The following is a 16,243-nucleotide window of genomic DNA, read 5'->3' on the forward strand; positions in this document are numbered from 1 at the left end:
CCTGCTTTATTGCATGGCTTTTGTGATATTTCCAAACAATCTGTAATAGATTATGTGCCGTTTCAAGCCGTAATCTGTGTGCTTTGTGGTTACTGTGTGCTTTTTTATTGATACTATGAGCCCTAAGGTTCAGAACAGGTGTGGCTCACTCTGTTGTTGTATTCACTGTACATGCAATACTGTCTGCTTTAGCCTGGTTAAAGTCTGGAGGTGTTTTACACTGTAGGAGCTATATCAACAGCTCCAGCAATAAAAAAAGTAAAATAAAAAGCTTGATGCATTTGTTATACCCTTGTTTTGACATTTTGAAGCTATCATGGTGGGCACCAAATGCATTACCAATGATATATTTGATATGTTTATGTTCTGTAAGTCCCTTCTGCCATTGTAAGCTGCAGTGCAAAAGAGGTTTTCTATGACATACAGTATTTACCAGCGTGGGGTGACTGGAAACGTCCAGTGCCAGGGCTTTTGACAGCTCTGGGCGGGCCAGGCTTGTAAGGTAATTCAATTGATGAGCCATCTTAATAGCTGGAGGATGGTTTATTGAGCCATTTAGGGTTTGGACGCGGCTATAAATCGACTCGTCTTTTCGTTATTTGTGTTGACCAAAGACAAACACTCATATGGTTTGCTTGTTTTTTTAATTTGTTCTTCCGTTGGTTCTTTCTTCCTTTTTGTTTTGCTTCTTCACTAATGAAAATCTCTAGATTCTTGAACAACCCGGTGAAACTGGTGTCCCGCTGCCCTCATCACACAAACGTCTGCCTCTGATCATTAATGGCAAACAATGCTCCTAACAATGTTGTGGCAGAGTTTTGTACACCGCCAGCGGAAGACAATAGAATAATCTCTGCGCCTATAGAATGAAGATCAAGTTATTGTACAATATACAATTCATCCCCCGCATTTTCCTGCAGCTGTGCTGCCACCATCTTCCCCATCCTTTATCACAACGGCACAAATCTCAGCCTCGGTGTGTTTAGTAGCTCCTGGCTGTTTGTGTACATAATAATAGTATGTATCTGCATGTGGAGGATTTAATACAATCCTGCATGCTGCGTCATCACCTCGTCCTTCATAATACTATATAGCTTCTAATGAATTACTTTTTTTAATGATTCATATATTTTTAAATGCTTTAAATTATAGATTTATACATTTTTTGGGGGGGGGGGGGGCAGCCCGGTGGCATAGTGGTTAACGCTGTTACCTCATAGCAAGAAGGCGCCAGGTTCAAATACTATCTGTGCAGGAGTTTGTATCCCTGTGTCTGTGTGGGTTTCCTCCGGGTTCTCCGGTTCCCTACCACCTCCAAAAACATGCAATTTAGGTGAATTGATTACTTCAAAAGTGTCCGTCTCTGCTGTCCGTCTCTGTGCGGCCCCGCGATGAACTGGCGACTCATAGCAAGCAGGGATAGGCTCCAGCTTGGCCAGCGACCCAATAACGGACAAAGCGGTTGGAAAATGAATGAAGGTTATCTTGCAGTTAATTTCATTCACGCTGACGCTGCGTGTAACCTTTACTCTAAGTTGCTGCGCCTGATTTGACCCACTTTTATTGTAACTTGGCATTCCTGGAACTTTTCCCCTCTTTCGCAGGGAGCGTCGCTGTAATGTGGCCATGTCATCCTATGGAAGGGTTAATAATATGACTAACCTCCATGATCATGACCTGAAATAGTGGCGCCAACCATGCCTAATGCATTCTCACAGCAGTTACAGCATCTACATCATAAAGAGGGTCGGGGAAAAGTAAGCAAGCCGTATAAACATTCTCAGACAAGAATCCCTATCAGATGGAAACTACCAGACAATGGAGAAATGTGTCTGCAATATTAATGTGTGTATAATAAGCCTCTGCGCAGCGTATCCCCTGGCCTGGACGTACAGCTATTATATTGACAGTTTTCACATGAGCAGGCAGACATTCTTTTTTCCTGCCCACAGCTGACAGGATCATATCAGAGACCTCCCTGGAATAAATTATGACCTTGCCTAAAGAACAAAAAGGACAGAGGAGCTTAAAGAACAGCACTCTTGTTAATAACATGTATTTCCCCGCTGGACCTCAAGAGGATCAGATCGCAGGGATTTTACTTCATCTCATAGTTTCCAGGAAGTACTGTATGTGTGAAATATTCTGGAAAACTATTCAGGAGAGTCTCGTCCTTTGTGTGCGGCTGATTAATACACAAACAAAGAGCTTGGCAAATCCTCCCAGTCTCCAAAGACGAACTGAGCGGATCAGACGCAGCGGCATTGTTTTCCTCTCTGACTCCTTTTGGGTGTGTGTTTATTCTAACCACCCTCGTCGAAGGTGCCGCTAAACACAAAGCCATTTGTCCCCCGAAACTGTCTGCAGTTTGAAATGCATTTCCAGAGAATGAAATCCCAGTCGGAGCAGAAGTTTTCACAGACATTCATGATTCCCGGCGTTCCCTCTCCAGGTGACGGGCGGTTTATTCTCGGGGCTGGCTCACCTCATCTTATAACAACAGCTGTTGCGGGAGCGGTTTTTTTTTTTGGGCCATTTTTCAATGGGTAATGCTTCTGTGCCAGCACCTTCCTCTTTCATCACTCGGCTCATCAAACACCAGTTGTTCATGTTGCCTGTGACAGTAACAATGTACAGGATTTGTTGCGTTGTTGACATCGCTGTTTATTTATTTTTTCTGTGCGCAGGATTACATTAAATCTATTATCTTACTGATTACTGAATGGGTTGGTCACATCCAGATTGGATCTGGATAAGACGGATGAATGTTTCAGTTTCTTTAATATTTCAGACTTTTTTTTTTCCTTTTAACATCCCTGCCTGATTGAGGGCAGCCGTGCCAGTTTGGACTAGGGTATAATGGGGCATTGGTAGAGTTATGTGCTCATCGAGAATCATTCTGTATTTACATTTCTGTCATATTATATACGTCCAAATTTAGTTGTTTAGTTAATGACAATAGCAACCTTGACTTTTTCTCTGTTAACTTTTAATTGAATGTGTGCTAATAATGAAGAGAGTGATTAAAAGCAACCACAAAAACATGAGCACCATAACTTTATGAGATGACTCTTCAGGACCATGCAGCATTTTACCCGATCAGTAATCGGTGATTGATTACGGCGGTAAATCTTGTGGACTGACGGAGTCTCCTGATGTCATCCCGTGGGACGACTACCCACTCTCCCACTCAGAGCTGCACACAGTTTCTGATGAGTCTGTGGAGGTTGTTCACCTCGTTTGATCCCGTTCACATTTTCACCCACAGTTTTGATGGGTTTCAGGTTCAGGGGTCACTGCGGGTCATTTCAGGACACCTGAACTGGTGATGCTATCTTAACGAGGGAGGGTCATTTATGATTTCCTGTCTGTATCTTAATTTGACCAAATGTTGTCTCTGGAGATCCGCCACAAAATATTTTCTTATTTTGGGGCCAAAAATAATTAATGTTGTGTTTTAAATGTCTTCATTGTAGCTGTTAATGGAAAGGTTTTAGTGCTAATGGTTACATTAAGCCTGACTACTACTGTACTCTCGGCTTGTCCCGTCAGGGGTCGCCACAGCAAACCAACCTTCTCCACTTCACCCTGCCCTTTGCATCGTCTTCCTCAACACCAGCCACTCTCATGTCCTCCCTCACTACGTCCATGTATCAGGTTGATTGCATTTTATTTCTGCCAAAGTTTTCCGCCGGATACCATTCCTGCCACGACCCTCTGCATTTATCCGGGCTTGGGACCGGCTCGCTGGCTGTGCTGCGCTAGCTCCTGCTAACCGTGCCGTCTATTAGAGGTTACTTTAAGCCTGTCGAGAGATGGAAATGCTACATCAGTGAGAAAAGTAATCCTTAATGCAACCTGGAAGTCTCACTGAGATCATAATCTTTAAAGCAAACCGTGTATAAACGCTGTTAAACGCTGTGAGTGATGGAGCCTAGAAGGAAAAGACGTTTTAACTTTCCAGCAGCAATTTATCTTCTTTTTCCTTGTTCAAAGAATAAATTTAGTTGTAAATGGAGAGTCATTCTTCCACAGATCTCTCTTCCTAAAAAGACCTTTTATTATGGGCGCTAAGAACTGAAATGTAGAGACCTTTGATTTATGATTGTGCAGCAGATAATTGGAGCTGCACTGTTTGGGCAGCAGTGGCGTGGTGGTAACGCTGTTTGTGTGGTTGAGGGGGGTATTACCGACGCACTGTAAACACTGATTGGCCTCGTAGCCAAGCTTAACCCTCGCCCACATGCGGAGAGGCGCAGAGATTCCGCCCGTCCAGCTCTCTGTTCGTTCTGTTTTGTTTCAAAAAGCAGAACTCGTATCAAGTTTTCTTTTATTCTGTTCTGTTTATTCTGTTCTGTTTATTCATATTTTTATTTAACTGTTTCCATGGCTACAAATTAACTCAGACTCATTTTGCTGGTTGGCTTCATTGCCTGTTATATTTTTTTATGCTTTCTGTCTGCCTTTTACCAGAGAAATGTCTGTTGACATTTAGAGATTCAAAAAAATAATAATGTTTTTTCTTTATTCAGTAAAATACAGTCATGCTGCGGGATCGTGAGTGCTACATGCATGGCACAGTTAAAGTATGGTACTTGCCGCACACTGTGGCTTCTAAGCTTTTAGGAAATGCCATTGCTGTAAAGAAAAAGACTGTCATTTTTCTTCATGGCATGTTGTTGCATCCAGCCGCAGTGTATGTCTTCATAATGGAGCTACTAAGAGGATGAGCAGATGGAGCGATATTTGTAGTGCATCTTTCATCGTTTGATGTCCCCTTTGTGACACCTCTGGTGAAGTTATACGGAAACACTGTCGGCAGACGCATTTTTCAACTTCAATCACCATCCGAAAGTAAAATAGGCCGATTTTAGAGCGACTTTAAAGCTCCCAGTATTGAAGAGTCTAAGGCAGCCTTTCCAAAGTCAAGTATTAAAAGATGCGCCGTCAGCTTGGAGCCAGATTTACGCTTTGTTGCATCTGTTTTGCATAAATAATAAGGAAGGGGGGGGGGGGGGGTTATCTAACCGTAATCCCTCTTCCCCCTATCCCATGACTGCTCCTGTTCGGCTGCATTGCACAGCTCAGTCGAACCCATTACCATTGAATTCCAGCGCTTTATCGTTTAAAGCAAATTGCAATAATTTATTCATCCTGGTTGGTTGGATTCTCAATCAAGTATATCATTTAGTGTAGCGCGCAGATCCAACACCGCTGCATAATAATAATCTTTGTGCAATATAATGTTATATAGTAAGTTAATTAATATTTTCTATTTTAATGTTCACATCCACTGAATATCCGACACAGCATGGATGAGTGCAGCGTTTACATCACCGAAACAGTAAAGAACACTTGCACTCGTAGTGCCGTTTTACCTCTGCCACAGAAGGTTAGGTATTTTTTGTAGGTTTGCCAGCAGGATTAAACTTCCGAACAGATTTCCCTAAAAGCGGATGGAAGGATGGCTCCTGGGCCGGAATAGATTGCATTCCATTTTTTTTTGTTGTATTGGCGCTATTGGTACAGATAACACAGTGGCTCTAACATGTGATTTTTCACTTTAGCATTGCAACATATGGTTTTTTTGTTGTTTTTGTTTTGGCTTCTTTTATAATTTCTCAGAGAATAATGAATTTCACAGGATGGAAAAATGCCTGGCACATTCAGAAGGTCGATATCAATGAGTGGGTATTTGCTTTGGATCCAATGTTGAAATAGCTGAAAAAGCAGTCAGATACCTACAAAAAGATTTGCATTGAAATTTTCTCTCCCTCATAGTAATTTAATCAAAATAAGGAAACGAATGTCCTGAGCAGGAGGATGAAATATTGTACTGTTGTGCGTAATGTTGGTGCTGCTTTCGACATGTATGACACGTATCTGTTCATCAGATGCCAACAATAGCAGCTCTTGGCAATCAAGCTGAGTCCGAGTCACGGGACTGATCTGTCTTTTGCTCTTAGAGAAATGGAAGTTGATACAAAGTAGGACAAAGCAATTTTTAGAACGTACAGAATTCAATGTTTTTGCTTCTTTGAATTGACTCCGGATTATAATCAAAATTCCTCCTCTTGTCATTCTTCACAGACTATCATTTATTTATTCTCAGTTTGCCTTTACCCATCAGATGTTGCGCTCTTTCTTCTTTCCCTGCATAACCCCTCTCCAATCAGCCAAACAATAGCTCTAATATCAGACAATTAAACAGCAATGATCAATAATAAATATCAAAATTGATGAACACGTGACACTGGCTGCAAGACATTATAATATAAATTGCATGTTGCTGTGAGGAGCGCAACCAACTTTGCCACCGTGCCGCCCACATAGGAATGTATGAAAAATAAAGGCTCCATAGCAACCACACATTTATATTTAAACAAAGCGAGCCGGGTGGTTTTTGCACACCACACAGGGCCCACATTAATGTTGTTTCTTATTCAGGATTCCTGTTGGTTATCAAAGCCAGAGCAAATGTATTTTCCTGCGGTCGACACACAAATCCACTTTCAATCAGAGTGGAAAAAGCTGTGACAGGAATGAATGAGGACAAATCATGAAGGCCGGATCATGAAAAGCTGAGCAGTGACGCTTATACGTAACGTTCAAGTTCACATCAATACGAGGGACAAATGAAGACTTCTTATTTCCCAGCCAGGAATTCTGCACTATTGATTTCTGAGACTGTTCTTTAGCCTGTTTTAGCAGCAGCGGACGTCTCAAACTGATTATCACACGTGCTTTTAGTATCAAATAATCAACTGATTTATTGATTTTACCTCTGTTTTAAATACTTTCTTCTCTATGTTTGCCCCCCCACCCCCTCCAGGTTATTCATATTGTAATGACTTCACAGATTCTTACTAGTCTTTCCTGGAATATTGCTCTACTCTTAATTCCCAAGGTTGCAGTATTTAGGATGCTGTGGAAATTCTCGATCGCTGACTGTTCCACCTTTTATTACCGTCTCTTCCTTCTTTGACATGCGTAATGCACGACATCTGGCATCTTAATTTTGACATGATCATTAAGAGGCAGAGTACTTCATAGATTATGCTTGTTTCCTGATTGAAACAGAGAACGCTAATGTCTAATTAGGAAAATGGATCACAGTCTTTCTCAATGTCTTAACGTTAATATTCAGGCCTGATCTATTCACAGGGTGTAATGTGCAAGAAGAAGATTGCGGCGCTTTCATGCATATTTATGTTTTACTTTTGTCTTTGATTTCTCCAGACCTGCTTTTCTTGTATTTTTAATCTCCCATTTATACAGAGGCGTGCGATACCATCAATCTGCTGCTTAATGATGTCATAAAGTTGTCTTTGTAATTGCCCCCAGAGAATACACAAATTGTCCACCCTTCATGTTTTATGCTGCAGTCATATCTAAACTCAGGAATACAGCAGATGTAGAGTTGTAAAAGCAAGAGGATGTAATATGTAAACAGTCAATCTAATTAAATCGAATAGTTTAGCCTATTTATTGTATTCAATTCAATTTCTAAGCCCAAACACACCCTATGTTTGCGTCAATTTTATTTAGTGATAAAAAAATACAATACATAAAAGCGTTTCTAATTGGAGCGACTGCATCGCTGTAGGAATTTATGTGTGTCGACAGCCAGGCTTAAGCAGAACGCCGACGTGTCTTTCTGTAAGGCTCTAGCTATGCAGCATTTGTAAAAGGCTTTGCGTGCAAAAAACTCTTTCCAACAGCAGAGCAAAGAAAAGCTTTTTCTTTCTGTGTTTAAGAATTACAGAAAAGCACACAAGGGAGGGGGGTGGGGGGGGGGGGGGGTGCTTTACAGAGATGTGCTCCTCAAGGTCCTGAAGCTTTGCTTTCTCGTAGCCGAGGAAAAAGCTCCTGCTATCAGGATGTTGCTGTGGTGGATGAATAACTGCTCCATCCCTCCATCAATGGCATCTCTCTGTTCTCTATGTGTAGTAGATTCCTGACAAAAGAACTGAATGAAAGCATTTATCTGAAATGCAAATCCCCCCCCCCCCCCACCCCCATGTCTTTGGAGAGTTGTCTAGCAGAAAGAGCTTGTAGCTAGTGGTCTGCCATAAAGGCTAACCTTAAGTTCTTTAATTCAACCGTAAAGTGCTGCATGATAATTCAGACACCTACTCCCACAGCTGTGCCTCTGTGTGACGAACGGCCCCTCGGGTTCTACTAATGAGGAAGTGAGCATTACAATGAGTCTGATACTGATGGATCTGCAAAGATGCACGGACGATTCCAAAAGGAATTGAAACATCGGGAACCGGTTCTCAGCAAGAACCGGTGTTTGGTTCCCGTCCCTAGTGAACACTGCGTGAAGGTTATTGTGCAGACAATGATATGACAACGAGTGAGACATGTCATTACTCAAATAAATTAACCCTGTGATTATCGCTGATTAGAGTCGCTGATGATTGCCCTTCTCCTGACAAAAACCGTGTTGAGCATACGTCCACTCTGACAATTGTTTTGGCAGCGTTTTATTTTCAAATTTGATCAAATTGAAAGAAAGCTACCCATGAGGTGGAAAACTGATTCCTGATGTCGATGCGAGTGCAGCGCTGCAGGGACTGTCGATGGAAATGATCCAGCTGCTAAACTTATTTCTTCTTTTGTCACTAATGCATTATTTTACGCTGTGTGCTTTCCAGTTCAAGGTTTATTTGGAATATATATTGTAGAAAACGTATGCAAGGTTGAAGCACCCGCCAACATATTTTATCGCTGAATGCTAAGTCTTAGTTCTCAGTACTCGGTTTATTTGAGGTATTTTAACAATTACTTTGTCAAATATGTTATAGAAGAATGTGCTTAAGCAGGCTATTATTATTATTATTATTATTATTATTTACCATTTCTTTGCTGAAATGAGCTCATAGTGGTGGTCTAGGTCGGAGAATGAAGGTGCATGGACAGAGGTTGGATACGTGTCCCGGCTGCAGGGAATGGAGTGAGGAATAATAAAAAGAAATGGTCCGATGAATCATTCTCATTCAACGTTTGCCACAACATTGGAGACATAAGCATCCTAAACATCAGTAAAAGAAACCTTTTGTAAAAGGCTTTAGAAATAACTATTAGTACATTTATTCTTGTGCCGCTCGTTAGATTAAAGCTTATTTGATGTGAGCCCCCCCCCCCCCCCCCGGCAACTTGTAGACTGTATCAGTAATACTTTCATCACAGTCTAAACAGATGGGGTCGGGGTTCCAGTTGATTTAAATGTTAGTTTGATTTGTGTAGCACCAACCGATGTTATCTCAAGGTATTTTTCAGATGGAGCCGGTCTAGACTGACTCTATGTTCCAGAGAGACCCAACAATCCCTCCCGTTACTGAACACTTGGCAAGAGTGGCGAGAAAAAAACTGCATTTTTTTACGAAACCTTGAGCAGATCTGAACTAAAGGTGGACGGCCCTCTGCTTCAGTGTTGGATTGAAAGAGAAAGATGAGGAGGGGCAGTCCGCAGGGATGTGTCTTGGAGCCCAGCCAGTTTTTACTCCGGGGTGAGGGTGGAATGGTTGCTGGAGAGGTGCTCTTGAGCAAGGCACCAAACTCCTAACTGCTCCCAGGACGTTGCCTTGTAGCTGCCAATCACACCACCATCAGTATTAACATTTACATATATATGTGTGTGTGTGGAAGGTTGGATCCTTTATGAACATCTCTCTCAGCGCCAAGCTTTGTCTCCGTCCTCTCTTTGACTCTCAGTTCACCCCGTTTTATTCCTGACTTGATATCGTGCTTAATTTCTCCTCCCTGGATTACGCAACCTTTATTAAAACCCGCCAAACGAGGCTTTAGATTGCTTTTGTGACCGGAGGTTTATTACAAAGGAAAATCTTAATTTGTTTACTGCTGATGCCAGGGAGCCAGAAAAAGATGCTCTGACATTCAGGTTAGCGGAGTTATGTTGCTGAAGGGGGGGGGGGGTAATGCTGTCACGTCTATACTCTCAAAACAGGCAGGGCGGGAATAACAGTTTTCTCCCAATTGTTTTTATTTATTTAGTTTATCTCTCAAGTCAGTCTGTTAATTACAATGTTATTAGTGTGACTGCAAGTCAAACTAAAAAGCCTACATTTGACAGGATGCATTATGAATGATGTATAGACTGATCTCACGCGCAGTATAAGGCTCAGCATATAATGTGCAATGCCGGCAACAGATGAGCTGCTTTATTTGGCAAGAGCAGGATTACAGAAAAACTAGCGTCTTTATGTGATCATGTGGAAAACACACACAGACAAACATCTTGATAGAGGAGCCCAGCACAAACAGCATTGTGGATAGTAGTAGCCACCGGCGGAAGGCGCTTTAGACCGACTCTGCCGTTATGTCGCTGCTCACAAAGAAACAATTACAGCTGAGAGAAAAGTGATGAATTAGCAGTTCAAATCAACACGTTTCCAGTGTGTGGCTGATGCCTAAGTTTGTTCATTAATTGATGGATTCCATCTCCAGCAGGCGAGGCCCATTACGCCTTCAAAGAGGAGAACGTTTCCATGGAGACAAAATATCCAAAGTACCAGTGCATACAGTATATAGTGTAGATATATATATATTTAAGTAAATATGTGTTTCAGCATCTATTCAGGAGGATGCAGTATTTGAGAAGTATCATAATTTTTTAACTCAATGAAGATGAACTCAGTGAAAACTCGTGCTTTTTGTTAGAGTTCATCATTTGTACTTTGCATGAACACAGACTGAGTAGTTTGTAAACAGGAATTTGTTTCGGAACGGCTGCTTGTTTATGGCCAAGATGGAAACTGCAGGCCGAATCGTATTTACATGAAATCACAACACGCTACTAATCGCTCATGTGGCGAGGCAAATTATTTTCAGTGAGTTCGGCCTTGTTATAAAGTCCATTTTCTTTTGCTACATTCATTTGTTATATTTCTTATTCATGCCAAATAAATGATCATTTATATATAAAAATAAAAAATAGACTCCACAAATGAAGTCATGGCTTTTAAGTTGGGCACTGTGGCGTTAATGGACCCCACGCCTCCCTTCACATTCCTGTTCCGTGTTGTGGGCTTGGTGAGGGGATAACTCAAGCACTTTCGTGTTTCCCTCTGATAAAAGCTCCTGGTTTGAACCAGTAGCCCTAAAGTCAAAGGCATTTCAAGGTTCTGGGTGTGGGATTGATATTCCTGCTCCCTTTTGACTAAATGAGGACCTCCGCATTTTCTGTAACCTTTAAAGATGATAACGGCCCTCCTTCAATCCTCTCTCTCTCTCTCTCTCTCTCTCTTTCTTTCAGTTTTTCTCTGCTTTTTAAAAATCCCACCTCCCACTTCTCCTCTCTCATCTTTCCCATATTACCATCTTTGCCTCAGAACTGACTTAGCCTGATTAAAATGCACATGCTGACCTCCGCGCCCGACTCTCTTCTTCTCTCTTCCTAATTTATGCCTTCCCCCTCACCCTCTCTCTCTCCACGTCTCTCTCCAACCTCCTCCCCTTCTTTCTCCATCTGTCTTTTCTCGCAGTGTCCTGAGGGGCTGAGGCCAATGAAGGATGGCTCAGGTTGCTATGACTACTCCAGGGGCATTGACTGCACGGATGGCTTCAATGGAGGCTGTGAGCAGCTGTGTCTCCAGCAGCTCGTGCCCCTTGAAGATGACCCTGGTTCAAGCAACGTGCTCATGTTTTGCGGGTGAGAATAACTAACGGTGAAAATCTGAAAGGTGTCTGAAGGCTGGGAGTTAAAGCTCCCGCGTGAAAGAAGCTTTCTTATCTTCAATCAAAGAATTCTTCCCCCTGGCAAAATACTCACATGAAGGAATTAAGATATGGAAACACAAAATGAACCAAAAGACGTACGAAGGTTGAAAAGGACTTTATTTTGAAAGTTGCATGTATGCCGTTAAGATCTTATACATCCTGACAGTATATCCTGGCTGCCCAGTTGGCTTGATGAGAAGATTGAACCTGCAGGTAATCAGAAGGTGAAGGCTCAGGATTAAACCTGGGCCTTGAAGCATACTTACTTTAACCTTTACTCGGTGAATGCCGTTTTTACTTTTCCCACCTATGTCACTAAGCTGGTACGTTGGATCCAGAGTGGAGATTTTTAGGTTTTATTTTTAAATTCGTTATGAACCAGTTTGTCTCGCATGTCCGACATCTCCGAGGAGTTTCAATCTGTAAAATCATTTTTCCCATTTCAATCAAAGTTGGAATGTGCCTGATCAAATTCCACATTCACTTGATCCTCGTTTACTATTTACAATTCATCAAGTGACTTTGACCCCTTGTGCCAAACAATCACTTTACTTGCCTTCTGGCATGTTTCCTTCCAGAGAAATGTTTTTTCTGATTAATGTTTGTTATTTATTTACATGATCTTATGATGTGAAGCATGAATATTCAAGCGGCAGGGGGAAATGAGCCCAAAGCAGACCATCGGAAAGTTAATTGAATGGAAAAATGATGACAATGACAAGCTGACTTGGGTTGGTTAGCAGAGCCAAAGCAAAGTATTTAAGAACCTGGAGTTGAACGTGAAGGGGGTCGGAGCAGGACCTGGGTCAGTTTGAATCAGCCTGGCGTGGGGGGTGCAAATATGCAATTGCTAGCTGCTTGTTCAAACTGGGCTAGGCTTATATGCAAATTTACACAGATGACTTTGTTCTGTGATTGAACAAACAGTTGGTGGATAGAAAAACACATTTGCTTTCCCTCCACGCCACACTGCTTCACCAGGTCCGTTGCATTGTGGGAGCAGCCGAGTCATGCTTCCCACCGAGACATCTGCAGGAGCCAAAAACCTCAGAGCATTGGACACAAGCAGATACAAGCCCCCCCCCCCCCCCCTCTTACAGAGAGGGCTGTAACGGGGGGCGGGGTGCTTGAAATAAAAGCAGGAGATTGGATAATTGTGCATGATTGGCTTGCACAGTCCGCTGAACGTTGCACAGAAATTCTACAGTGACGACCGCTAAATCTCTTGGTATATTGAGAAGAATTAGAAGTTATGTTCACAGTACTGTTATCACAAAAAAATTGGACTTTTGCAAAAAGCATTTGTTTGTTTGGCAACCTGTACAAATCATGAAGCATCGAGTGCAACACTTTATTCGTTTTGTTACAAGCGTCTAAATTTTTGCTTCTACTGTGGAAGTGTTCAGAAACATTGGAAATCACATGTGATGGTGCCATATTTTCCTTTCCTTCAGGTGTGTGCAGGAGTACAAACTGGCAGGGGACGGGCGCTCCTGCCTCCTGCAGTCAGACAACTGTGAGGGACCGAAATGCTCCCGACAGGATGTCCACTTCAATGACACCCTGTTTGGTGAGATGCTGCATGGATACAGCAACAAAAGCCAGCAAGTCAACTTGGGACAGATTTTCCAAATGACCTTCCGGTAAATTCTGTACAAATACACTTACACTCATACAGGTGCATCCCAATGAGGTAAATGCATACCAAAAAAATCTATTTTATATATATAATGTCTTTTTTGCCCTTTTTTTCACAAGGTCACAGGGTTACCTTTATAATGAATTTAGTAATTTATTTTTTTGTACATTTAAGGCACATTGGAACACAAGCAGTTGTGATCTTATTTTCATACAGAGGGTATGATCAATCCACATCAGCACAAATACATATTTCTTTTTCCAGTAGCAGAAACATCTGCGTCCTTGAACACACATTTTCTCATTTAAATACTGTCTCATTTCATAACCTTCCATCACCTCTCTTTCCTTGTGTCTTTTTGCCTCTACTTTGAGATAAAAAAAAAAAAAAGATCCGGTTATTACCATCCACCAGTGGATATGACACCAGCAATCTTCCTTTGAGACTCATTTTCACATCTTCTCTATTTGCATCCTTCTGTGTTTCCAGAAAGACATCACCGGGAGTCACAGCTGTCTTTTTTTTCTTCTCAGTTTTAGTTTTTAGGAGTGAGACTTGAGATCTCAGCAGAGCGGTGCTGAGAACCGGCAGTTAGGGTTTGTCTGAGGTTTTCAGTGTGTGTGTGTGTGTGTGTGTGCGTGCGCGCATGGTTGTGGAGGATGAGTCCAGAGGATGAGTGGGGATTGAGAGTTATCCCATGGCAGGCCTCCCTCAACTGCCTGCTCTCTGAAAACCTGGCTGTCTCTGATAAGTCACATGTTGACTGTGGCGGCATGCGCCTGTAATCACAGCGAGGCGATTAGGGTGTATCTCTGTGCAAACACAGCGCATGCAGAGAAACTCACTCAGCTGGCATCTCGCGTTCTCTGTGTTGGTCAATTATTTACTCACACACACACATACAGAGTACAGATATCGACCCATTCTCTCGTGACCATGAAATGCTTTTCGTCTGTGCAGCCCTGTGGGTCATGATAGTTGTGCTTGGCTAAACAGAGTCACATGATCTGCTTGCTGTGTTCTGTCAGGGTGAGGCCTCTGAAACTATGAAAATGGATTTCTGCAGGAAACTTGGCACACCAGATGCAATATTCGCAGAAAGAGAGGTCACATGATCTGCGATCTTTCCATTAATGATCAAATTAGAATGTGAAATATTTTATATAAATGTGCTTATATTGATGTACTAGATATGTTTTCCACAGGGCTCCACTATGACTTACTTGATCCAATTTGCTTATCAAAAAAAAAAAAAAAGAGAGTAATGCAATGCATTCTGCTTGTCTGAAGGCTTCTTGCATGAAAGTACTATAATTCAGGGGTTGTGCAGTAATTTTCCATAATTCCTCAAAATAGTCTCCATTCTTGAAAAATGCATGGAAGGAAAAGTAATATTAGGGATGGAGTACACTTGCGTACGATTACGTCTTCGTCTAGCCTTGACAATCCCTTTGGGTATTTTAAACAAATAATGACCAAGAGTTAGTATTAAAAATGGTCTATAAACAGTTCATTACTGTAAAAATGAAATTGTGCATGCATACGAAGGTAACACCAGTACAGAGGTGTTTTATTTTCATACATTGGAGAGATTTTAATTGCTTGGCAGAGCACGAAGCACAAGTTCGTAAGGGTATAATGAGGGGGCGGGCTTGATAATTCGAATCACTGAAAACATTACAATCAATAAGGGAAAAAATCCTTAAGAAAGTTTGTAAGAATGAAAAACACAGCTGCAATACTTGGGTCTCCCCTGTAAGTTTGAAGATTCTGAAAGCACAGGAAAGCAGACAGCGTCTATCTGTTGGCCCTGAGGCAGTATTGAGCACAGTGAGCCTCCTTCCCCCACACTTCACCTCTACGCACTGACTTACATCAAACTAGGACCAGTAAAGGGATTTGCTCTCAAGCTATGGCTCCAGTGGGATTGAGCACCACCTAGTCAAGTTAACACATTGGCACTCCCTGAGGCCCACTCGGTAAATAGTGAATGATCAGATCATCTTCGGGTCAAGGTGTAAACAAAAATGCATAGGAAGGTCCTTATAAACAAACCTTTTATTAGTTTTTGTCACAGGGAGAATTCAAGTAAACATTGTTACGTCTAAAATAAAATGAAACTGTGTATATAGGACTTCGAGCCAAACTTCCATGCACATATTTATTTATTTACTTCTTTGTTTGTTTGTTCATTTAACAATGACAATGCATGTCAATAAAGATTAGCCCAGGGGCTATTTTTCATCCCCCAGACAGCTGTCACAATGTCAACCTAAAAAAAGCAATACAAAATTATAATTACAACATTATTTATTGTATATAGACATGCAGAAAGAAGAGAGGAGGAAATATTAAAATAAAAATACAAATGTCAAGTGCTAATTTAAATGTGCACTCTAGAGATGGTTAAAACACATCCCAAACAAATGAAGGCATAATGGTGTTAATGCAAATGTGAATAAATTATAAGCCTGTTGTTTTTGGTAGGCACCTCTTAAAACTACAATATTACTAATAATCCTTATAGACATATATATATATATATATATTAGTATATATAGATGGATATAAGAAAAACATCTACCTACAATCTGAAGGTGACTGCATTCAGTTTATCTCTCATCAAAAAGGTGCTTCTTCTGGCTGGACAGCAGGATGCAGCTTAATGTCTACTTGGCCTCAGCTCTTCATGCACCTCTTCTCAGGTTCTGTAGTTATTCTAATCAGGATAAATCAGTGCCGCTGCTAGAATGTGTTCTTTATGGTGTGCTGCACTTTTTCTGGTGAGATATTTCTGCAGCACAACAACATTTCCCACTCCCCACCTCAATTATAATTTTATTACACCTGTTCAATTTG

The 16,243-nt window shown here is 41.5% G+C and overlaps 1 protein-coding gene across 1 annotated transcript in view; it reads left to right on the forward strand.

Moving 5' to 3' along the window:
• Nucleotides 1–16,243, forward strand: part of LOC137908205 (astrotactin-2-like) — a 181,574-nt gene that overhangs the window by 110,844 nt on the left and 54,487 nt on the right. Inside the window, exons 12-13 of the mRNA XM_068752575.1 lie at nucleotides 11,511–11,677; nucleotides 13,200–13,388. Coding sequence (XP_068608676.1) covers nucleotides 11,511–11,677; nucleotides 13,200–13,388 — 356 coding nt within the window. The remainder of the gene's footprint in view (nucleotides 1–11,510; nucleotides 11,678–13,199; nucleotides 13,389–16,243) is intronic.

The sequence above is a fragment of the Brachionichthys hirsutus genome, chromosome 19 (assembly GCF_040956055.1).
Source record: "Brachionichthys hirsutus isolate HB-005 chromosome 19, CSIRO-AGI_Bhir_v1, whole genome shotgun sequence".
NCBI classification, from domain to species: domain Eukaryota; kingdom Metazoa; phylum Chordata; class Actinopteri; order Lophiiformes; family Brachionichthyidae; genus Brachionichthys; species Brachionichthys hirsutus.